Source organism: Brachyhypopomus gauderio, unplaced genomic scaffold, assembly GCF_052324685.1.
Source record: "Brachyhypopomus gauderio isolate BG-103 unplaced genomic scaffold, BGAUD_0.2 sc89, whole genome shotgun sequence".
Taxonomy (NCBI): Eukaryota; Metazoa; Chordata; class Actinopteri; order Gymnotiformes; family Hypopomidae; genus Brachyhypopomus; species Brachyhypopomus gauderio.
In genome coordinates, this window is record NW_027506910.1 from 636,944 (window position 1) to 662,419 (window position 25,476).

The following is a 25,476-nucleotide window of genomic DNA, read 5'->3' on the forward strand; positions in this document are numbered from 1 at the left end:
CAGGACGGAGTTCGCTTATCACAGGAACACTTCCACCCTTCGTTACCACCTCAACGCAAAACATGTTGGGGCTAACGCTCAGGTCAGTAATGATAACTTAGCTGCTAAATGTATTCCTAGTACGAGCAAACAGTGTTGCCAGTCAACACTCGACCACATGTCGGGGTTCAAATTAAGAAACAAAATGTCAAAGTCCACGTCAGACAAATTGACCAATTCGCTGGCGAGATGGATTGCTGTGGACTGTAGACCGCTCTCTGTGGTCAAAGGCTTAAGTAAGACGCGGCAAGTTTAAACGCCTTTGCCGTTCGCCGAGGTTTGCGCGAGGTGGGATACTCGCGAGAGTATAATCCATAATAAATAATCCAGCCTTGAGCGGGCCCAGGGATTACATCACGCAGCGTGCGGCCTTAGTGCCTGTAAATTAAAATTTTAATAGTCCAATGAAGGAAATTTAAAAACCAGGACATTTCCTCACTTTAACAAAAACCTGGGATGCCCGGGACAGGATGTGAAATACGGACATGTCCCGGGAAATACGGACGTTTAGTCACCCTACTTTAAGAGAGCTGGACTGTTTGCCATACCTAGCCATGGCACGTTTAATGGCTTCGGCTTTTTCAGCGGGATCTTTATACATCTTGTCGTGTTTTGTCTCGAAATGCTTCTTAAACATGGGTCTGTGGCGAGTGTTGAGTACAGAGCGTTGAGAGATTTCGATTGGAGGATTGTGCTCTCCGTCTGGGATTTTTTATTACAATTTTTTTTGTGCTGATGCTGGTCCAGCGTGTCGCGTGTCAGTGATTATGCCTCGGCGTGCCACAGGTTGCCAACCCCTGTCTTATGGTATTTCACAAAATCACAAATTACATCATAACAGACTGTAACATCAACTTTTATTTAAATTATTTAAACAGGATAAAGTTGAAACTAAGATACTGTGTGTGTGCGCGTGTGCATGTGTGCGCGTGCATGTTTGTATGTCCATACATGTTTGTATGTGTGTGTATGCATATGTGTGTGTGAACGTGTGTGTGCATGCACATATAAACGTGTGCATACATGTTTGTGTTGTGTGTATGCATGCGTGTGCTATGAAGCGTAGTCTTCATTAATTTCCATTTTCAGTGGAGATTCACTCTGCTCCAGCATAGTGAGGCAGATTGATCTTTTTCTGTACGAAAAACAAACAAAAAGGCAGACAAGTGAAACTGGGAATGAATCTCTCAATCTGACAGGTAGGCTGCATTTACACTATATAAGCTTCCTATGTTAAACACCATATGCCAGCAAAAGATCAGCGTATGGGCAGAGTTGTATAATCCAGGTTCAGAAAGTAAAAGTCCTCACCAGGATTTTGCTCAAGCTTGCTAGATTTCTAATTAGTGCAATCCAGGTAAAATGAGTGGAATCAACACAATCCAGGAAGCCTGAGCAAAATTCTGGTGAGGACTTTTACTTTCTGAACCTGGATTATACAACTCTGCGTATGGGCATGTTAATACCTCGTCTGCTCAATGTCTGCGATGGTCTCGGGGAGTCGTGCATGGTTGGTCTCTGGGAAAAGGGAGGCTACCAGTCCTGTGCAGACAGCCAATGTGCCAAAGACCACCTGGGGAAGGAGGAGCCACACCTCCTCCAGTAGCATAATGAGAGGAGAGATGGACGCGCCCAGCCGGGCCATAAAACTGGTGTAGCCCATCCCATTCTGTCTGCTCCGCCCACAGGCAGAGGGGAGGAGTGAGTAAAGGAGAGGAGTTAATGAGTTAGACGGATGTACCTTATTAGTCTGAACTGTACAAGCCAGTCACGGTCAGAAGACACCGGGGCAATCAATCAAACTAAACCAAACACGAATCACCCTTATTTTCTCTGGAAATACACATTAGTCCTCATACGGACAGGCAAATTATCTTTAATAATATAAACGATGTAGGGGTGGGTATCACTACTGATTTCCCAGTTCGATTCAGATTCAAAAGGTCATGATTCACATGGTTTTGAACAGCCTTTTAAAGTGCAAATTAAGTTTTTTTTATTTTATTTTTTACATGTAACAAAAACATTTATGAACATAGTTCTGAATATTGTAAACATTAAGGTCCGAAAACTTAAGATTTATTCCTGACTGCTTTCTGACATCTTGGAGATTGTCAAATTTTTCTGCAAGAAAAGGAGCTGATCAACATGTTGAGGAGTGAGACAGCTCCATTGTGCAGTAACAATATTGCCAGCTGTTGAGAAAACTGTTGAGAAAGCAGCTTTATACTTGACGCGTCGCGTTTGGCGTGAGGGTCCGCGCACCGAAAACGACGTAATTGCGGTGGCTCCGCCAGTGCCCTGTCGCTTCGCAAGGTCGTGCACCTCTCAAATTTTGAAACTTTGCACACTTTTGCTTCAGCGCAATGAACAAATTCATGTTTGCAGGATTCATACACCTAAACAAGGTGGAATTAAAGCACGTCTCGCGTTTTATCTCGCGTGACGTGCTTTAATTCCACCTTGTTTAGGTGTTAGCGTGCGGGAACTCTTTAATTTAAAACGGTACACATATGCGGGGAAAATTGGCCAATTCTAAAGATCAATCTCAGGTTTAATAAATCGATATCGAATCATTCAAATGAAGATCGACTTAAATCGAAAAATCGATTTTTTTTAAACACACCCCTAGTAAAGGGCAGCATCTGTTTTACATCGTGTAGTGGTAAAGGGTGATCAGAAAAATGATCCACAAAAACAACAATAATAATAAACTGCGCTTGATCCTGTGTTTGAAATAAGCAGTTTGTGATGTGTTGTGACTGACCTTACAGCTGTTGGGTAGAGCTCTGTGGTGTACAAGAACACACTGGTGAAAGAGGCTTCTGACAGCCCTTTACCCAACACTGCTATAACTGTGCGAAATGTCCAGTAGTCTAAACACACACACACACACACATGAACAAATGCACATACACATAGTCTTAAATAGTGTAACTGCAGCCTAGATAATTGTATCCTCAACCTCTGTAAGCAAAAAAATATTTAGGCTCATTTCATCAAGTTTTAAAATAAAAGGCTACTCTATGCAAAAATCTCCAAATCATTTTTCTATCAATGCAGAGATATTTTTTCCTTTAACACATATTTTTTGTGATGTGTTTGGACATATTTTGACACACACACACAGTTGGATATCCATGTAACAGCTGGGAAAACAGACGGTATGTAGCGTGCGTTAAACGGCACCTTTAGGAAGGATGATGTTGCTGATGATACACACTCCCGTGAGCACGAGTGTGCCCACCTGGCTGGGACGGCGGCCTAGCCTCTTCAGACTGAAGTAGACAAGGATCTTGGCGGGTAGCTCGATAGCGGCGTAGATGAAGTAGGTGAGGTGGAGGCTCAAGCCAAAGCCTGTGATGTTTAAACTGATCCCGTAGTAGGTGGAGGCCACCCCGTACCTGTGGAGGCAGACCGTGCACAGCATGGTCCTGATTGTCCTCGCATGTGGCCTCTCACACAAATGTGGTCACACACTTACCATGCAAATCCGGTTAAGAGGGTTAGTCTCCTTAAGCGTGGGGTTTTGATGAGGTCTAAGTAGGTATAATTGTGACCCTGTTTATCGGCTGTTACTACAGTCGACAGAGTCTGAAAATGAGATGGAGACAGAATATTACAGTAGGAGCAGGGCTTAATTTGAGCCAGATCCTGCCGGAACAGGATCCGGGAACTCTTTAATTTTAAAGGGTGCGTTCCAGGAACTGTCTGCCTCGATTCGGTAACTTTCAAACCTACTAATTATAAGTCATGAGGAAATCTGTCTGCGTTGAACCAACTAATTGAACAAATAAATCTATAAAAGAAATTTTTTAAACACAAGATCCACATTCAGGCTTACTAAATCATATAAGAGCTCTCCCTTTTAGCGATGCCTTTCCGTGTCTCCCCCATAAAGCATCCGCCCACCCCTCACACGGCCCTAGTCCAAAGTCATGGGAATTTTTAATATAATACACAAAAATATAATAAAACAACAAATAAATTGCTAATCAGTTTTACGGTTTATGTGGGTCTTTAAAAAAAAAAATACAATTATTTATTACATTTTACAAAAAAAAATTAATGGTTGATGGGAAATATTTTGTGTTACGTAGATATCAGACAAAGGCGCCAATTTGTCAAAATAACAGCGATCAATATGTCGAAAAGACAGTCAAACTTGCTTTCCCTTTTTTACAAAAAAAAAAAACATCTGATTATACTACTAAACAACCGAGACTTGAAGCAAATGAAGGCAGCAGCAGTGGAGATGTTATTGGGGCAGGTGCGAGTTTGGTTGAGTCTCAAGCTATATACTAAACAACTAATAAGGTAAGAAACGATTCTGCACATAAAACACTTATAAAACACACGTAAATCATTTAAAAGTAATTTATATAAACCAATTTGCTTGTTATTTTGACATTTGTGCGCCTAAGCGTTGCGTTTTGTGTGCGATCTTGTGACATTGTTGGCCTCAGTGATCCCGTGTCTCATACCCCGTTTGTGTTCCAGCATTGTTTGATTTACAAATTAAGCACTGAGTAGGAGTAATGGAAAGACAAAAGAGTTGCAAAAAAATGAGAGAAAGAAAGAAATAAAAGTATCAATTTCTAATCAAATGAAAACTGAAAACGGGAATAAAGAGGAAATAAAATGGAGGTTAAACAGCAATCTGCCCTGCATTCAGGATGAACGATCTACTCTGCATTCCACACCAGGTGCAACAATCTTCTCTGCATTCCATACTGGGTGTAACACTCTTCTCTGCATTGCATACTGGGTGCAACACTCTTCTCTGCGTTCCATACTGGGTGTAACACTCTTCTCTGCATTCCATACTGGGTGCAACACTCTTCTCTGCATTCCATACTGGGTGTAACACTCTTCTCTGCGTTCCATACTGGGTGCAACACTCTTCTCTGCATTCTATCCTGGGTGTAACAATCTTCTCTGCGTTCCATACTGGGTGTAACAAACTTCTCTGCATTCTATACTGGGTGTAACAATAACATCTTCTGATAACATCATCATGAAGTGCATCAAGAGGTTAGTCATGAGGAACATCAAGACCCAGCTGCCCCCTTCACTAGACCCCCTGCAATTTGCATATCGTCCCAACCGCTCCATGGATGATGCCATCACCACCACCCTCCATCTCTCCCTCACCCAACCAACTGGGAGGCCCCAGTTAGTCCGGATCGGGAACAGGGCAGTGTTCTGAGTCCTCTGCTGTTCACCCTGCTGACTCATGACTGTGTAGCAAAACACAGTTCAAATCACATCATTAAGTTCGCCGATGAAACAACAGTGCTGGTTCTCATCAGCAAAGGCGATGAGTCAGCGTACAGAGAGGAGGTGCAACGGCTGACATACTGGTGTAAAGACAACAACCTTCACCTGAACGTGGATAAGACCAAGGAAATGGTTGTTGAATTCAGGAGAGCATGTCACACTCACACTCCGCTCAACCTCAACGGAGTGGAGATTGTTAAGAGCACCAAGTTCCTTGGTGTCCACTTAGCGGAGAACCTCACCTAGACCCTGAACACCAGTTCTACAGCCAAGAAAGCCCAGCAGCGTCTCTACTTCCTCTGGAAGCTGAGAAAGGCCAATCTCCCTCCACCCATCCTCACCAACTTCTACAGAGGCACCATAGAGAGCATCCTGAGCAGCTGCATCACTGCCTGGTTTGGGAACTGCAATGTCTCCGACCGCAAGACCCTCCAGCTAATAGTGAGGACAGTTAAAAGGATCATTGGAGTCTCTCTCCCTTCCGTCACGGACATTTACACCACCTGCTGCATCCGCAAAGCAACCAGCATTGTGGATGACCCCACCCACCCCTCACACAAACTGTTCTCCCTCCTCCCATCTGGAAGAAGATACCACAGCATCCCGTCCAACACGGCCAGACTCTGCAACAGCTTCCTCCCACAAGCCATCAGACTCCTCAACGCCAGACACTGAACTGAAGGATTTCTCCTCCATACATACACATTACTACACATTACTACTTACTACACATTAATAAATCACACCCTGCAGTTGCACAATCCAAATGAGCGGAGCTGAACACGCTACAGGATAGTCAGCATCTGCTGAGATTATAATGGCTACTAAAAAAATTTCAAAAGTGTTGGAGTATTTTGAAAAAAATAAAGATGAATCAAACAAAGTAAAGTGCAAGTTATGTCATCAACGTCTTTCATTTCACATGACAACAACCAACATGGCATACCATTTAAAATGCGTAAGGCAAAAAAAACAACAGTTTGTCGTTTCAGTCGTGATGTCTCGTCGTGGTGCGTCTTGGCAAGTAGACCTATAAACATTTTTTGTTGTTTGTTTTTTAAACCCTGTTACTTGAACCTTTACTTATAATTTTTTTGCTGTTGTGTGGCAATTTTTTAAATATTTGCAGGCAGGCATATTTTATTAAAAATATTTGACATTTTGCACATATTTGACATTTTGACATTACAACGGGATCCCGATCCTAGAAAAAAAAAAAACCCTAACTTTGCGACTACAGGGAAAATCTGACAAATCAGATTCAACTATGAAAATCCTTAGTTGAAGACGCCTCTACTTTGCACATATACTGAGTATTGCACATGGCATAATATGATAATATGCACTAACCTAAACCTACCTCTTACACTTCTCTCTGTAGTGAAGTGCCTGTCTGCACTCGGTCTAGTGTGCTGTCTGTATTGTGTTGTACTGTCTGTCCGCACTTTGTGTTGCACTTATGTTCTGTCGTCACTGTGTCTCTATGTTGCAGCATGGTCCTGGAGGAACGTTGTTTTGTTTCACTGTGTACCCTGTACGTAGTTGAAATGACAATAACACCTCTTGAACTTGAACAATATTCTCTGCATTCCCTACTGGGTGTAACAATCTTCTCTGCATTCCCTACTGGGTGTAACAATCTTCTCTGCATTCCATACTCGGTGCAACAATCTTCACTGCGTTCCATACTGGGTTTAACAATCTTCTCTGCAATCTATCCTGTTTTGTAACAATCTTCTCTGCATTCCATACTCGGTGCAACAATCTTCACTGCGTTCCATACAGGGTTTAACAATCTTCTCTGCAATCTATCCTGTGTGTAACAATCTTCTCTGCGTTCCATACTCAGTGCAACAATCTTCTCTGCGTTCCATACTGGGTGCAACAATCTTCTCTCCATTCTGCATGAATGCAACAATGTGTTCTACATTGTGCACTGTGTGTTGTATTGGAGCAACATGCAACAATGTGCTCAGGCTGAAACAGCAGTACGGTCTTATGCACCTCTGGTTTGATCCTGGCTGTGAAGTCCTGTCGCCCGTTAACGCTGGCACACCTCTGCAGGTACCCATACGCCTTGTCTATCTTTCCGCTGACGATCAGCCACCGTGCCGACTCAGGGATCCACCTGTGAAGAGAACCACAAAGACAAAACGAGCCTGCACCCACCTGTACCACGGATGTGCCACACTGTATGAAAAATCATTAGAAGTGAATCTGTGAATGCACAAAGGGTTTGCTAGTGGGGGATTTGTTTGCCCCAATGCTACTCAGGGATTCGTTTTTGTGCGTGGTCTCCATTTGTTCTGCACCCCAAGATTTAGGATTATTTGATTCTAATTGGTATCTCTCAACCTCGCACACCTGCTAAGGTTCATTCCCAACCAGAGAGGTTACGTTCCATTTCCCAAGAGTCTTCTCGGTTACTTCAGTAACCGAAGATCAGTTCGCCAAGACCCCTGCCTTCGGCCACTGCCCAATCCACAATGCACCAAACCCCTAGTACTACCTCTCCCACAGGTGGTGGGCCCATGGGTAAGTGAACCTGCTTGTCTCCTTCGGGCTGTGCCCAGCTGGGCCCCATGGTTAGATACCAACTAGATATAGTTGGGCTCACCTCAACACACTGTTTGGGTTCTAGAACCAATTCTCTCTCAAGAGGCTGAACTTTATTCTTTTCTGGAGTTGCCCAGGGTGAAAGGCAGAGGGCAGGAGTGGGCTTACTTATAGCTCCCTGGCTCGCTGCCTGTGTGTTGGAGTTTTCTCCGGTAGACATGAGGGTTCCTTCCCTGCGCCTTCAGGTTGAGGAATGGGCTCTGAATGTTCTTTGTGCTTATACACCAATTGGCAGTTCGGAGTACCCGGCCTTCTTGTAGTCATTGGAGGGAATACTGGAAGGTGCCCCTTCTGGGGATTCCAACGTTCTCCTGGGGGGACTTCAATGCACATGTGGGCAATGACAGTATGAACTAGAACAGGTCAAGCACAGACATGACCATAAGTGCACATGGAACCAGGACACCTTAGGTTGCAGTTTGAAGATCGATTTTGTAATCGTGTCTTTGGACTTGCGACCGTGTGTCTTGGATACTTGGGTAAAGAGATGTCAACCGGTGGAAGGAATACTTCGAGGATCTTTTCAATCCCACCATCATGCCTTCCACAGAGGAAGCAGAACTGGAGGACTCAGATAGGGGTTTGCCCATCACTCTATCACCCTATGGTCAGGAGATCGCGAATACAAGCGGCTGAAATGAGTTTTCTCCACAGGGTGTGCGGGCTCTGTCTTAGAGATAAGCTATGGAACACGGTCATCCGAGAGAGGCACGGAGTAGAGTCACTGCTCCTCCACGTAGAGAGGAGCCAGTTGAGGTGGTTCGGGCATCTGGTCCGGATGCCACCTGGGTATGTCCAACTGGGAGGAAACCCCAGGAAAGACCCAGGACATGCTGGAGAGATTATATCCATCAGCTGTCCTGGGAATGCCTTGGTATCCCCCCAGAAGAGCTTTAAGAGGTGGCTGGGGAGAGCGAAACCTGGGCCTCTTTGCTTAGGCTCCTGCCCCCACTACCTGACGCCGGATAAAGCAGATGAGAATAGATGGAAGGATGGATGATTCTAATTGTCTAAGATGCTAGAAAATGGACAATGCTGCACTTTGGAATATTTCATTTCTCCAGAGCTGGATTTAGACAACACAGTTGTGCAAGGAATACATCCACAAGAGGAGATTGACCTGGGCTTGTTTGTTTCAGACAAATGTACATATTCATACATTTTAAATATTAATGAATAGCTCAACTGCCTTACCACCAGGTGACTACAGCCAGTCCAAGGGGAGTCGTTACCGTGATGATCAGCATCCTCCAATCAGTGACCATATAAGCAATTCCAGCCAACATCAAATTGCCCAATGTCCAGGCAATGCTACCAATTACCCCAATGAATGTACGGTGCTCGATGTCTACCCACTCAATACCTACAACAAAAACACCAAATACTGTACGTTTTCAAAAGACTTCATATCCAAACAATATTAGCAACATTTCATGTATACCATATAGTACAGTTATGGCCAAAAGTTTTGAGAATGATACAAATATTAATTTTTACAAAGTCTACTGCTTCAGTTTCTGCATATACTCCATTCTGCATATACTCCAGAATGTTATAAAGAGTGATCAGCTTAACAGCAATTAATTACAAAGTAAATATTTGCCTAGAAAATGAACTTTATCCCCAAAATACATTTCAACTTCATTGCAGCTCTGCCTTAAAAGGACCAGCTAACATCGTTTCAGTGATTGCTCCATTAACACAGGTGTGGGTGTTGATGAGGACAGGGCTGGAGATCAATCTGTCATGATTAAGTAAGAATGACACCACTGGACACTTTAAAAGTAGGCTGGTGCTTGGAATCATTGTTTCTCTTCTGTTAACCATGGTTATCTCTAAAGAAACACGTGCAGTCATCATTGCACTGCACAAAAATGGTCTAACAGGGAAAAGTATCGCAGCTAGAAAGATTGCACCTCAGTCAACAATCTATCGCATCATCAACAACTTTAAGGAGAGAGGTTCCACTGTTGCCAAAAAAGCTCCAGGGCGCCCAAGAAAGACCAGCAAGCACCAGGACCGTCTCTTAAAAGTGTTTCAGCTGCGGGATCGGGCTACCAGCAGTGCAGAGCTTGCTCAGGAATGGCAGCAAGCAGGTGTGAGTGCATCTGCACGCACTGTGAGGCGGAGACTCTTGAAGCAAGGCCTGGTCTCAAGGAGAGCAGCAAAGAAGCCACTTCTCTCCAGAAAAAACATCAGGGACAGACTGATATTCTGCAAAAGGTACAGGGAGTGGACTGCTGAGGACTGGGGTAAAGTCATTTTCTTTGATGAGTCCCCTTTCCGATTGTTTGGGACATCTGGAAAACAGCTTGTTCAGAGAAGACGAGGTGAGCGCTACCACCAGTTTTGTCTCATGCCAACTGTAAAGCATCCTGAAACCATTCAGTGTGGGGTTGCTTCTCAGCCAAGGGAATCGGCTCTCTCACAGTCTTCCTAAAAACACAGCCATGAATAAAGAATGGTACCAGAATGTCCTCCGAGAGCAACTTCTCCCAACCATCCAAGAGCAGTTTGGTGATCAACAATGCCTTTTCCAGCATGATGGAGCACCTTGCCATAAAGCAAAGGTGATAACTAAATGGCTCAGAGAACAAAACATAGAGATTTTGGGTCAATGGCCTGGAAACTCCCCAGATCTTAATCCCATTGAGAACTTGTGGTCAATCATCAACAGATGGGTAGACAAACAAAAACCTAAACATTCTGACAAAATGCAAGCATTGATTGTAGGCCTGTCGCGATAATTACATTATCGACTTATCGTACGATAATTTTTTTTTACCGCGATCATTTTTGCTGACGTCGATAATTGGCCATTGGGTTTCCGCGCACATTTGTTTTACATGAGAATAAACCGAAACTACGTTAGATTTCAGAAAGGCACGCAGTGCTGCTCTCTCACCCCCCTCCCCCCTTAAGGGAAGACGAATCTGTGATCAGAGAGCGACACCTACCGGTTAGGAAATGAGTGCGGTACACGGAGAGTGCATGCGTCAATAACAGTGCCTCCACACACACACACGTAGAGATGTGTTCGCGAACGTATTCGAGGCTAATAGGACTCGAAATGATTTGAAATAATTAGTTTTTTATCACATTATTTAATGGTTGTTTATTATATTGACCGTAGCGCGCGACTCCGCCTACCTCCGCGAACGGTGGAAGCGTGTTGTTCGAAGCGATATGTGGTAGTATAAATAAACACCCCTCAAAAACAGGGGAATAAACCTGTCAAACTTTAATGTTGCTTTTGTGTTTCAGGTTTGAAAAGTGCTGGAATTTGTTTGTTTCACAACAAATAGCTGTCTGACTGAACAGTTCTCTTGTATTACGTTAACCTCTTGTAATTCCAGGACGAAACACGAGAGAACGTGAAGACGTTAAGATTGGGCATTTTGAAAATAAACATCCATTAAGTGACGTACAAGTGCGTGAATTACACCGTATAAAGGTGTATGAACCCTGCAAACATGACTTTGTTCATTGCGCGGAGCCACTGCGATTGCGTCATTTTTGCGACGCGTCAAGTATAAATATAATATTATCGTTTATCGTGATAATTTCTGGGACAACATATCGTTCTGAAAATGTTGTTATTGTGACAGGCCTAATTGATTGTGCAAGAATGGACTGCTATCAGTCAGGATTTGGTTCAGAAGTGGATTGAGAGCATGCCAGGGAGAATTGCAGAGGTCCTGAAGAAGGGTCAACACTGCAAATATTGACTTGCTGCATTAACTCATTGTAACTGTCAATAAAAGCTTTTGTTACTCATAATATAATTGCAATTATATTTCTGTATGTGATAAAAACATCTGACAAACACACATAACAACCAGAGGGCAGCAGATCATGTGAAAATATAATATTTGTGTCATTCTCAAAACTTTTGGCCATGACAAATGCTAATCCCAGACCAGCGAGAACCTCTGTGTAACAGTATTCATATTGAATGAACAATTGAATTAAGTTATTGTTTTCATGATTCTCATAGTGAAACAAAACAGAAAAACACACCATGTCTCATAACTTTAGCTTGCTGTTATTTCCTCTTATCAGTTGTTAAGATAATCTGAAAGACCCGTGAAGATCTGTAGATAACTAGTAAGTAAGAGACAAGTAAACAAGCAAGTGAACAATATAAGACAGATAAAGACAAGTCTCTAATGTTCAGTCTCATTTAAGATTTATTGTAGTTATCTATAGGTATATATATATGGTCTCTTCCTTCTGATGATGCCATAACTACCCAACATGATCTGCCAGGAGATCTGTGAACTTGGATCATTGGTCAACTCCATTTAACTCCTTCAGACTTAACATTTTAACCAGTGGGGTTAGAATTTTGCAGTAGGGAAAAGGATTAAAAGTGGTGGTGTGTTAGAAAAGCTGGGTTGACATCTAATGACTTGAGAGAATTGTGTGGATGGCCTTCTTCCACTATAGACACTAAAATGAGTGAGATATTGACAAAAGGACAAATTGTGGTTTCCAGACTAGTTTTTTTTTTTGTAAATTTAAGCTCAAAGTAAAGTGTGACTGAACAGACTCAACTAACCAAACCACAACGGTGACCCAAAGACTCAAGTTACAAAAGAGGTGTAACAGATGTGTCCATCCACACCTCACACCTTGTGCGGATAAAAACTCTAGATCAGGGGTCCCTAACTCCTGAGTCCAACACAGTTTGCAGATTTCCAATCAGGAAAACAGAGTTTGGAACCCTAATGTTGAGTAAACAAAAGGTACAGAGGAACATCAGATAGGATGAAGACCAGGAGAAGGTTACAGCACATCGACTCACTGAGAACAATGGATATTATGCTGATTCCAGCCAGGTTGAATCCGGTTAGAAAGCGGAAGACAGTAAACATGATGAAGCCAGTGGAGAAAGCACTGGCTGTGCTGAAGACCAGGGCAGTCACATAGGACACCAGCAGCATTGTCCTCCGCCCATACCTGCAGACACACATCTCCAGATGGTGAGAGCCTATTGACAAATGCTGGTGACAATCAATCAACCAATCAATCAATCAACCAATAAGTGTTTATTTATATAGCACTATTTGCAACATGCTTTGTCATTTCTAAGATACACTGCTGACACAAGAAAACCTCTGTTTTTGGAAATTGCAGCTTGTTTGGAGGTGATTCATTAAGACCACTTTATGTTCTCAATGACCTTTTAATGTTTTTTTTTTTTTTTAATGAAAATTTTGCTGAGCATTTTACTTATGTACTGAAATCTTTTTAAAATTTTAGGTTTTATCTTGACAGTGGGTGGTATCTCACTATACTGGGGAGAATGGGGTAAGATGATCCAGTGGACAAGTTGTTCCACCACATGTATCTGGGTAACCATAAACAATTTTTGTCAAATGAACCTAAATTTAGCATTTTTTATTTGCATCTTCCTGTGGGAAGAAGGACCATACAGATGAAATAGTAGGTATATTATTATTTTTTGCCTTTCAAAGTTTTTTTTTGGCATATCTTGCACAACCAGTCTCGCATTAAAAGTAATTTTCTCACTTTAAAAAACTATATCAGATATATTGGTGATCTGCCCGTGTGTAAAAACCTGCGCCTGAATGAGCAGAGGAGTAGCTGCGGGTTGCTAAGCTCAGCCCTTCTCCAAGGTGGTGTCTGTAAGTAACACTGTATGTGAAACTCATATTGCCTCCTTATGTTCACATAAAGGTCAGTCACATATTTGGTCAGATGAAGACAGAAGAACCCAGATAGAGGCTCCTGGTTCTGGGCAGTGTTGCTTCGTGGGTCCTTACAACCTACTTGCATGGAGTGGTAAATAATTCATAGCATTTTCTGTGATTGATTTCTGTCATAACTAAGTAGGTTCTTTGTTAAAAAATGGCTAAAACGTTTACCACCATTGAATCAACCACAGTTGGGAGTGTACACTGACAAGTTTTATTCAGTTTAAGACTGCTATGTCTATTTTGTAATCTTAGAGACTTATCAAACTATTTTTCAGCCCTCAGATGATGACACCCATCCTGTACTGTATCCATTGGTTTAATTCAAGCTATAGGTTGACTTAAGGAAACAAGGTCTCATCTTACCCCACTCTTATCTACTGTGTGTATATATCACATATCACTCATAACATCTACACCTGATGTCCAGGGAAATTTTGTGCTGATGGGGGTGTTGCAAGGTTATAATAGTTTTGGATTTTTCATTATAGTTTAGTTTGTATTTAATTGTGACTTTTTTTCTAATTCATTTCGTTTTAATTCGATTTTATAGCATGTTTGCTAGTTTTTATTAGTTTTCTTTTTTAAGCTTAGTTTTTGTTTAGTTTTCATTAGTTCTAGTATTAGTTTTAGTTTTTTCATACTTTGGGTTATTTTTCAGGTGCAGGATTCAAAAAGTTCAAAGTAAATATTGTGAAACAAAAAATCATAAAGAATGATAAACATCATTTTAAAAAATGCATTCAATTATTGTTGAACAACCAACTGTCCACAAAAGCAGCCTTAAGTGCAAAATGTGTAATACTGCTGCTGAAAATTGCTAGACTAAGGACAGACACAAACATAGGAACATAACCCTATTTTGGTTTGTGTGATAAGCCAAACTTTTGAAGGCAATCGAGTCACACACTCGTGTTGACATCCAGTCTCAACACATTAACCAGTGCATCCACCCGCTTGTGGCTTTCCTGCATATTAACTAACCAGCAGCTATTTGATCACTGATGAAAACAGTCCATTATGGTTGTCTCCTTCACGGACTTATAAATAAATTGACAAACATGAAAACGAAGGGTATCCTATCTATAATTTCAGAACATTTTAGTTAGTTTTCTAAACATGTAATACAGTTACAGTTAGTTATAATTTCTTTCTTTTAAATACCGTTATTATTTATTTCAGTTAAAAAAAATGTTTTTTCAATATCAGTTTTCAATTTTTGTTCATTTTCGTTAGCGATTATAACCTTGGGGTGTTGATTGTGATGATGACTACCAAAGGGCCATTTGAAGTGAAATGTTGATTAAGTAAGAGAAGATAAAGAAGATGATTAATTAAGAAGTGGTCTACTAACGAGCTCATCAGCAAATTCCAGTGCTAGAATGGTCTTACTTGTCACAAAGGATGCCGTAGGTTACAGACCCAAACATGACACCAACAAAGAAAATGGACAGTGATGCTTTGGCTAATCCCTTTGATTGACACACTAGATCAAACTGCAGAGAAACGAAAGAGATTCATATGAGTTGTATATTTGGTTGTAAAATCAATTCTTGACCTCACTCTGTAAATGTCATGTACCTCCGTGACCAAAGTGGACTTAAATGTGCTGTTGTCATACTCCCATCCATGCGGACACTGGACCACAGGGAGTGCTGTGGTGTTAGTTGAGTTATTCAGCAGGTGGAACTGGGGCTCTGGGAACATGTGACAGGAAGCAAAAGCCCCGTCTTCCTGTTTTGGAATGCTGACGGTCAGTCGCTGCTCCTGTGTCAGATTCTCAAAAATCCAGTCGTCATCCAGAGACGTGATGGCACAGTGGTGGGACGGAATGGCGCCGATAAAATTATATAACAGGAAGTGACAAGGCAGGGTGATGCGAGGAAACACCAGCAGGATAGTGAGGGCAATCTGGTACCGTCCAAACCCATCTGTCTCAGCTAGGACGCTTTCAAACTTCATCATGACCTGAGGAATCAATCATCCAGTGGATCAGTTAATAAATCAATCAATCAATCAACATATATCTGGACCCCTTCAGGATTCTTTATACCAGGTATCACCAAATGGAGGACCGCGGTCCGGATCCGGACCCGAACGCCATCCTGTCCGGACCCAATCACATTCCTGATTAACTGGATACGGACCCAAATGCCAAAAAAAATTTAACGGGAGACTATATTTTAAACCGGAGAATTTATTTTCAGACGAGTGTTACGTTCACCACCCATTTGAGTGTTACGTTCGCGCTCCCCCTGCTCAACAACTTTCGTTCGCCACCGCGGACCCGGACCTAAGGTCTGAGCTATCTGCCAAAAATGGACCGCGGAAAGATTTAATTGATTACCCCTGCTTTATACCAAGCACCAATACCATATCTTGGTGTACCTTGGACATGGAAACCGCATCTCAGAAAACATTAAACTGTTCAGTGAATTAACTATGTATACATAAAAAAGCTGATTACCTCTAAAGCCACTAGAGATGATACTGAAGAACTGCATTAGATGGCATTTTGACAGCAGTTTTTAACCACAGCAAAATGTAAGCAGCTTTCCCCAGTATGACTTCATTTAATATTTATTCTAATGAACACTTAAAACACAGTAAACCACATGCAGTATTTTCTTGACCTGTTCCATCACCCTAAAAAGCAGTCTGGACAGTGGATTGAACTGTGTCCTGCTGTGCCCAGATGTGCAGAAGCTTGCTTGGAATTAGAAGCACTTCCCATTTTGAACAGTGAATTCAAGACCTTCAACATGTCCACTAAATTACTCTCAGGTAAAACAAATTATTTTGTAATAATTGAATGACTGATGAATGCAGGCTTTTTTATTTGTCAGTAATGCACAGGCTTTAGCTTGAATTTCACTGACTGCAGTGGACGAGATTGTGGTGTTCAGCAAGTAGGACCAGTGCCTTGACAAGCAGCGATTCTTTGCATCATCTATGTGGTTCCTAAGTATCTCATGTCTCACAATTATATAAAAGATCTGAAGATCTGTTAGAATGACAGTCCTTTCAACCTTATCAAAATGCACATGTAATTATTTGGGCAGATCCATTGAGAAATGAAATAATGAACTCACCTGTAAGCAGCACGTGAGTTCAGTAGATTCGATCTGAAGGTAAACTCTGAACTTCACCCTCTGTGAGTCTGGATTTCTCAGACAACCCACCCTGTTAGACAGCAGCTTGCTTCACCAGAGGGATTTGGAGTTGGACAAAGTCTGCTCTTTGAAGACCGCCGCTGAATTTATGAGGCGCGCTAAGTCTAGAGGTAATTGTAGTGATATGAGGTCAATATAACACAATACAAAAATACAATAGAAAACCTTCATCGAAAACCTCAGCCAATCAGTTCGGTCTTCAACTTATATATTTAAGACTTATATATTTAAATATATTCATGAGACTGTACCTCTTCTAGCAGTTTCGTTTTTTGCTAACTATATAAATGCCTGTTGTGTACCTACTTTTGCTCTGCATTCAGTAGGTATATTTCAGAATAAAATTTTTCATGATAAGCACGCTTCGTGACACACGTCTGCTCGTCTTCACACTTTATTGAACAACTCCCAGACTCCTCTTCGTACATCCCATAACCAACTGCATAACTGTAACCATGGATACGACACCCCCCCTTTACTTGGAATTGAACTCGTTTACACTAGCAGTAAAATGTCAACTTAGAATCACCTCGTGTTCCATTCATCCACTGCTTCATCTCAACAATAACCATACCTGAGTTCTCACAACTGTTTCCTTAACATTAACATTGCAAAACAAATGCATTTTTTTCCAAAACAGATTATTAGTTATTATTATATATATATATATATATATATATATATATATATATATATATATATATATATATATATATATATATATATATATATTAGGGGTGGGACGCGTTTAAAAAAATTAATCGAATTAATCGGAAGCTTTGTAATTAATCGAAATTAATCGCATTTTAATCGCATTTCAGTATTTAACATGAGAAATATTAATTTAAGTTTAAATGATGAATGAATCAATGAACATAATCATAAACTTCAACATCTTGTTTATTTTTCCACCAGTCTACTACACAGACCAATAGATGAGTGCAGAAAACAGTTCAGAACACTGGAAATTCTGACCAAAAATGTTGTTTAATTTTGGGAGTTTTGCTCAGGATATTGGAAGAATTGAAGTAAATCTGAAGATGTTTTTAATACCATTTTAGATGGTATATTTTTCTTTAATTTCCCAGGCCTCTGCCACAGGCATCTCCATAGTGCCTAGAAGTGGTCTTCTGCATGCTCAAAGCAAATGACTGGATCTTCATCATCTATAGATTCATCATCTATAATATGAGCTGTCACACCAAGATAATTCTTGTTGCTAACAGAGGTCCAGTGATCCCCAGTCAGAGCCACATTTGTGGCGCTCTTCACAATAACCTGTTTTACTTCCCTTTCCTCATCATACAGCTGCTGGATTGTCTTCGACATTGTCTTTCTGGGGTGAGTTTCCCAAAACGTTCTTAGCGCTAAGTACGTTTTGGGAAACTGTTGGAAAAAAAGAAATTTAAAGGCTGTGAAAAGGCTGAAAGGCTATGGAAGAGCAGAAGTGGGAAGGCCTCAGTGGTCTTGAGGAGAATAGAATGGGCCTATTCAGTGTAAGCTGCAATACAAGCAGTTTGAGATAAGGAGATGGACGGCTAGAGAGGAGCAGGGGGGTCTCTAAGGAAGAGTAGCTAAGGTGGGGGCAGATATTGAAACTTAGAGAAGAGGTATGAAAGGGAGGACATCGCCCAGCACGAGGACTTTTTGCTTGGACGCTGCTGAGATCCACTTGGGTTAGGTAGAGTTCTAGGCAACTAGCACCAGTGCATTGGAGAGTTTGTACCACTGTAACGTAGCTCGCGCTGCGGAGCGAGAGGACGGACACAAGTGCTGAGAAGAGCGAGATTTATTCATGGGAATATCATACTCATCGTCACTTAACCAGTCCGGGTTCAACATGGGAGGGCAGTCTGAAAAACAAGCAAAGACGGGCATGACAAAACAGAAACAAGTAACAAGCAAAGACCGGGAAACAGACAACGGGCAATAGAACAATGAAACATCCAACATCCAAAACAACCGACGAGGGACAAGGGACACTCAGGGACTATATATACAGGACTTTAAACAGGGAACAGGTGAGGGCAATGACACGGGGGTGTGGTAACAAACGAGGAATCACGGAGACAAACGAGCGGGGCGGGATAAACAGGCACGGAACACCGACACAAGGGAATCCGGAGTGACAGCTAAGGGAGGGGCCGCGGCCATACGTGACAACCACGTATACTTTGACTATATTGTATTCAATTATATTCCATATAAATTAATCTAAAAGAACTTTTGGTGTTAAGACTTTGCTTGGGTAACTCAGTCAAAACCAGTCGGTTCATCGGGGCAGTGTTGGGGCCTATCTGGGTCAAGAAAAAAATATCCCAACAAAATGGTAGCAGAGGATGGTTTTGACTGGAGTCGAATTCTGCAATTAAGACGAGAGAGGAGGTCAATCCGTCCGTGAGGTGACTGAACTAAGCCGCGCGGCCTGTTGAAAAGGTAAGGAGCCATTCTCTCCTATTGACTGATGTATCATAGGCTAAATTAAAGTTCAGTCACTGAATGGTCGAGGCGAAATACTCTCTGTAAATTTAGTGTTATAATTGTATACGTGTTACAAACTCGATATATATCCACGATTTTCCTGAACTTTAACCTTTCCCATGATTCGTAGCTGAATCCGGTTGTTGGTTTCCGGTTGTAGTGTTTACATTATGAGCGAGTCAGGAAGTGGACGTTCGTTGCTGCTTTATTAAAAATACACGGCCAATAATACTAGGTGGCTGCACAGTACGAGCGTTAAAAAAAAGTTGTGGTGACTGTGTTTTACCAGTGCCCCACCCCTCAACGCTCTCAGAGTGGGTTGATAACATGAAGCTGTGGCCTGAAGTTAGCGATATTGATATAGTCAATTACTTCGTCTTTCCCGAAGGCGTAGATGGCGAAGAGCTACGGAATTATAAAAGCACAGAGGCATACAACTACCTTTATAGCAACAAAATAGGAAAGGTATTGTATAAAAAACATGGTGATTTCATTTTTTTAAAGCTGAGGTAGAGCCAAGTGAGACCGTGAGCTGAGGTAAACATCAGGCGTGGGTAATGCTGAGGGAGAGTGGAGTAGTGGAGACAGTGGGTTACTCGTGCATTGCAGAACGTATGTTGTGAAACATTGAAAAACAATAAATTATATGTATAATATCTCGTTTGTTTGTAGTTTTACTTTTACTATAACTATTTGTAGATCCGTTTGGCTCATGCGAACTATTCGTCTCTTCTTTTGGGGTGGTCTATCGTAACCCAAATACAGCTCCGGGTCAGGATGCAGCTCTGTAGGCTTCTTTTCAACAAAGTGAAACGAGCAAACATATATCCTCTTCGGATGGTATTTCAGTTTTAAAACTGCAAGCCACGCTAGGCTCCTTCCCTTCGGTATGGAATGCAAAGCAAAACGTAGTTACTTGGATATCCCCGCATGATCATGATTGAGCCGCGGACATTTTTCTCCGGTCGCGCTGTCTAATGCCAGGTTCACACTACACGACTTTTCAGTCGTCAGGTTTTTGTGCCGTTCGCACTACATGACTGGTTGTGCTGTAATCGCAAGTCTTTCAGTTGTTGTGGCTTTCACACTACATGACTGATCGGCGACGCGGGCTCACAAAGACTCTCAGTCGCCGACCGGGCTAGATATTAAACATGCTAGATATCTGCCGGTCGTCTGCGATGAGTCGGCGATGGCTCGGCGAGCGTCTTTCAGCAGTTCACACTACAGGACTGAGCGAGCGACGAGTGATCGCCGATTTGCCTCCGACCACAGTTCTGTCGGCGATCTACAAAAAACAGTCAGCGACTGAAAAACCAGCCTAAGATCGTGTAGTGTGAACCGGGCATAAGCGAGGTCAGTGATCGCAAGCGCACTGTAAATAAATCGGTTTTAATCGGTTTGTAGGAGGTTCTTCCCAGAGTTTTGGTAATATGACATAATTGAATGTCCACTTTCTCTCATCCCGTTAGAAGAACTCGCATTTCGTGCTCCTGTTTCTTTTTGAGCCTGCTTGAATTTTAACTTCGCATTTGGACCATTCAAAAACATTGTGGGACTGTTCAAAAGATATTAATAGATACGTGGACCGTTACATTATATTCTTGTTTATTGTTTCCTGACGTTTCATCCCAGTCTGTACAGTTTAAGGTAGTTTTTAAGGGTCCCAAGACAACGTGTTGGTCCGATGAACCATGATCACGGCGGGCACTAGCCACATGGTAAAACTAGCGCACATTTCTTGATCACAAGATGTAGGTTAATTGCATTAAAAAATACAGACGATTTAAATTTGAATATCTTTGGACTGGCTTGATCAAATTTGACAATTAAGGCATCTTTTTTGTTATATTGTGCTGCATCTAATAAAATTATTTTAAATGTGATTAAGTAATGTTGAAAAAAATATCCAAGTTACTACAAAAGGAGCCGGACGCGGACAGTGTTTACGAAGCTGCTGGTGTTCAAAGCATATACTTTCCAACAACAACTTCAATTTTTTGAGTTGTTATGGCACCCGACAAGGGAACATGTCGAGCCTGAGCTCATACTTGAAGCACGTAATCGGTATCAAAGCCAGTTTTATTCGTCTCACTAGCAATGTTTTGGTTAGCGATGCTGAAACGCTAGCGAGACCGGAACTAAGAAACCGGGGAACGGAAATAGTGAGACGTCATGGCAACCCCCATTGGGATTCCAGGAAAAAGGTGGATAGACAGGAGGATTGCCCTACGACTCATAAAGTCGGGAGGAGAACGCCCTGTAACTGCAGTAAACGGTTAAAGAGCAGGTAGCCCATCGGTCATAAAAGGACGGTGGAGGACGCGCTCAGAGAAAGTAGGCAGCTCACGTTCTAAAAAGAACCTTGATTCTAAAAGAGAATGGTGGAGGACGTGCCCAGAGAAAGAGTAGGTAGCGGGGCGGACTGATGCGCAGCACAGCAAAGCGCGTTTGAACTAATTAGTGGATTAATTTGTCCTAATTGTGTAGGTACAGGGCTTAACATTAATATCAGACCACGGATTTTGCAGCAGTTTGAATTTAGAGTGAAGTCTGTGTGAAAGAGATGGACGCCGCAAAACTATATACATCAATGCGTCTTCAAGGTGTAACTAGGGAAGATGTGGCATTTGAAGTGAACGTGTGAATGATGTTCTTAGCACATGAGTTAGGGTTGGGACATACAGGTTTACAAAAATAATAGAGGTATGGGGCAGGGTTGAGATAGAGACAAGAAGCTGATCCACAGACTAATAAAGTGCCCTGACTTTCAATTTGTTGTCAGTTTTACTTTTACACTACAGATTTTTATTTAGTGGCAGAATGGACAAAACATTAAGTTTAATACAAATTACGAATAAGAGTGAATGAATACAATTTTTTAAATAAAAGTTTTAAACACACCTATTTTATGTTATGTAAAAGTAAAAAATAAATGCACCAGTTAAACCTGAGGGGATGAACAGGTAGTGATATCCTAAACATTTAATTTTATTGGTAAATGCAGGGTTGAGGCAGCAGCAGGTATGGCCATTTCTACCTTTAGTGAATGTGATTCTGCCATGCTGACTAGTATGGAGAGGTTGTGGCTGCAGAGCACAATCTTACTGTCAATGTAATGAAGCTGATATGATCAGAGTATCAAAAGCAGAGGCCGTAACACCTGACATGTCCGCCAGCGTGAAACATAAATGCAATCCTGAGCACAGTGTGTGCGCTGTGTTTCCGTTCTATTGAAGTTAAAATTAGTCATTACATAGTTCTGTTTTGCTGTTGTTTGTCTTTCTATCGTTGGGGATGATCTATATCACTGCTGATAACTATATGATTAGATTTTGAGTAAGTAAACAATGGTTTCCAATACAAATCCATTAAATTTCAAAATGAATATCTTTATGTAGTATATATATATATATATATATATATATATGTAGTTTCACGGTGATTGCTATTGGATAAAATTCTTAACCTATTCACCTGCAGAGTCTTGCCTTAAGTGTGATTTGGACCATCCAAAGAAACGAGTTTGTGTGAGAGAGGACAGTTTGCTGATGATTGATGTATTTTTGTGTGGTTTGACCCAATAGTGTCTGATTTATGTCAAGTTAAACACAAAGGCAAATTGTGAAAAAGCCAATTCTGATTGTGAGAAATTAACATGGGAACTAATGGGGCAGCTTTCTGTGTCTAGTGACAAACAAATGCTCATAACTTTAAAACTGATTGATCAAATTATTAGATATCTCTGCATGCCAGAAAGGACAAGTTTATCTGCCATTTAAAATTTAAATTGAGCTTCTAGGTGAATGTGTAAGGATTTTACAGCAGTTTATCCAGGAGAGTTTTGATCACTTTCGTGCCAGCACACTAACTGGCAGTTAATATTTGAAATTATGAACATTACACCATTCATTTTAATGGGGTTTTCTTATTTTTAAACTAAATTTGATTAAAATCTAAAACTATAATCGACTCCAAAAACAGATAGCACACCTGTCAGAGCCGAGACCTCAGAAACGCAGTTGGAACAGAGTGTACATTAAGCGGTTCGGGTTGAGTTAATGTAAGAGATTTGGAGAAGAAGAATAATAATAAGAAGTATGAGGAATAACAATATAGTGCTTTTCAAGCACTATAAATATATAACATTAATAGTTAAAATTAGCCATACACTCAAAACCATCAGAACACATACTTAAATGATGTTAGATCCATGCAGACACTATAGCACAGTCTGTGTGTGAAGTACTGCTTGTGGTATGTGATGTGGAGAAAGCCATAAGGCAAGAAGAAGATGAGTTAATGAAAGATGAGTTACTCAAGCTGTTAAAAGAGAAATAATTAAAATTTCAAAAGACAGTCAATACTGTCATTGACAAAGCCCACAACAGTATCTGAAATGATGTCATTATTAGGCCTGACAGGCTAATGGCGTAGCTATATTACCTAACTATAGTGATTTGGCTCACAGTCTTAGGAAACTAACAGTGTCTAAGGGTCTGGGTAACGGGAAAGTGGAGCTGGACTGGATGGTTGAGGCAGAGAGGGATTTAACAACTTTGAAACAAGCACTTGATAGCGCAACTGAATTAGCTGCACCAGATTACACCAAAACAATTAACCTTAATGTTTCTGTAAGAGACCATTTTGTTAATGATTGTCTCTTACAGTAAAAGGGGGAGGGTGAAGGAAGCAGGAAAAATGAATTTTTTCAAAGTTCAAAGCTGGATCAACCAGTAATAGGAACAGGACCATGCACAGCATACATGGCAAGACTCACCACAGCAATAGAGAAAACAGCACACTTGGTAATGTCATCCACTAATAATCAGCACCAATCACGGAGTAATGGCGTTCATAAACTCACAAGCCTTTTCTTTATCAAGAGCACAACAGAATAAGATAAAAGCCATACTCACACAGCCACACATCACATACAATACTGAGTCAAAATTAGTGAATCTGACTGATAACATTGAAGTAGCAGAGGATAGGACATCACATGACTGTGCTGACGCCACAGAAAGACACATTCAGCTCAGACCAGAACTGCACAAGGTCAGAATTACTAAACCAGGAGCATGGGAACTCTGTTCAGATGGGAGCTGTTGGAGACAAGGTAACGAACTGAAGGCCTCTTACGCTGTGGTACAAGCGTGTGGAGGAGAGTGGGAGGAGGTGGAATCAGGAGAGATTCCACAACCAGCCTCAGCTCAGCTGGCAGAAATGGTCGCACTAGACCAAACTGGCCAAAGCATTTAGCGCAAAGGAGGACATGGACTATGTACAGGCACTACCACTAGTGCTGACTTCCATGAGAGCGACCCCCATGGGAGAATACAATCTCTCCCCATGTGGATGTTGTATAACATGTATCAGAGCTCTCGCCCAAAGGTTGAGCAGTGTTGTGATCGAGAAGGGGGACACGAAGAACCCACCATGCCACTGGTGACGGCGGATGATGATGACCTATCATCCGAAGAAGACGATTCTGTGTGAAAAACTTGTTTTTGATTAATTACGCTTGCTTTATAGGTATTGGCAGCATCTGTGACCGATGAAGAATGAAGACGCACCACACATTAGAGCACAACCAACAGTACATGAAAGCTAATTCACTAGTTTAAGAAGTAATATGCATGACACATGGGCACATTAATAGAACGGGTCGAGGTGATCTCCCACCAGGCGGGACCTGGATCTCGTGGACAACGTCGTCACGAAACCATGGGAGATGAAGGGGGGCATCTCCAAATAGTCTGAAAGGTCTCGGCCCACGACTGGGGAGTGATCCAGAACCCACAAATCACATAAAAGAACACATAGACATTGTACTAACTGACATAGTCACACTATGAATGTATACACATTTAGGGATTTTTATGATTGTCTTTCTTTTAAGAAGTGCACTGGGCTAGATAAAATTTTGTATTAGACTAGAGTTAGACCAATGTTTTGGTCTAAAAGGGGGAATGTTGGAAAAAAAGAAATGTAAAGGTAAACAACTTAATGTTTAAACTTAATGTTTTCCTGAAAGGCTATGGAAGAGCAGAAGTGAGAAGGCCTCTGGTCTTGAGGAGAATAGAATGGGCCTATTCAGTGTAAGCTGCAACACAAGCAGTTTGAGATAAGGAGATGGACGACTAGAGAGGAGCAGGGGGGTCTCT

At 41.6% G+C, this 25,476-nt stretch overlaps 1 protein-coding gene across 7 annotated transcripts; it reads right to left on the reverse strand.

Moving 5' to 3' along the window:
- Positions 1-879: 879 nt before the first annotated feature.
- Positions 880-24,285, reverse strand: LOC143493573 (solute carrier family 22 member 7-like). 7 transcript variants are annotated; one of them, XM_076992085.1, is made up of 13 exons: positions 24,229-24,285; positions 18,555-18,681; positions 16,748-16,932; positions 15,237-15,623; positions 15,048-15,151; positions 12,743-12,897; positions 9,130-9,298; positions 7,324-7,447; positions 3,524-3,633; positions 3,229-3,443; positions 2,807-2,915; positions 1,506-1,712; positions 880-1,174 (listed from the first exon to the last, which is right to left on the reverse strand). In XM_076992085.1, the coding sequence occupies exons 4-13, from the start codon at positions 15,618-15,620 to the stop codon at positions 1,093-1,095; spliced, it is 1,659 nt and encodes a 552-aa protein (XP_076848200.1). In that variant the 5' UTR covers positions 15,621-15,623; positions 16,748-16,932; positions 18,555-18,681; positions 24,229-24,285; the 3' UTR covers positions 880-1,092. The 7 variants fall into 7 exon arrangements, with proteins under 7 accessions (XP_076848200.1, XP_076848196.1, XP_076848197.1 ...); XM_076992081.1 differs by having other exon boundaries at positions 18,639-18,681; positions 24,090-24,247; XM_076992082.1 differs by having other exon boundaries at positions 24,090-24,247.
- Positions 24,286-25,476: the final 1,191 nt, after the last annotated feature.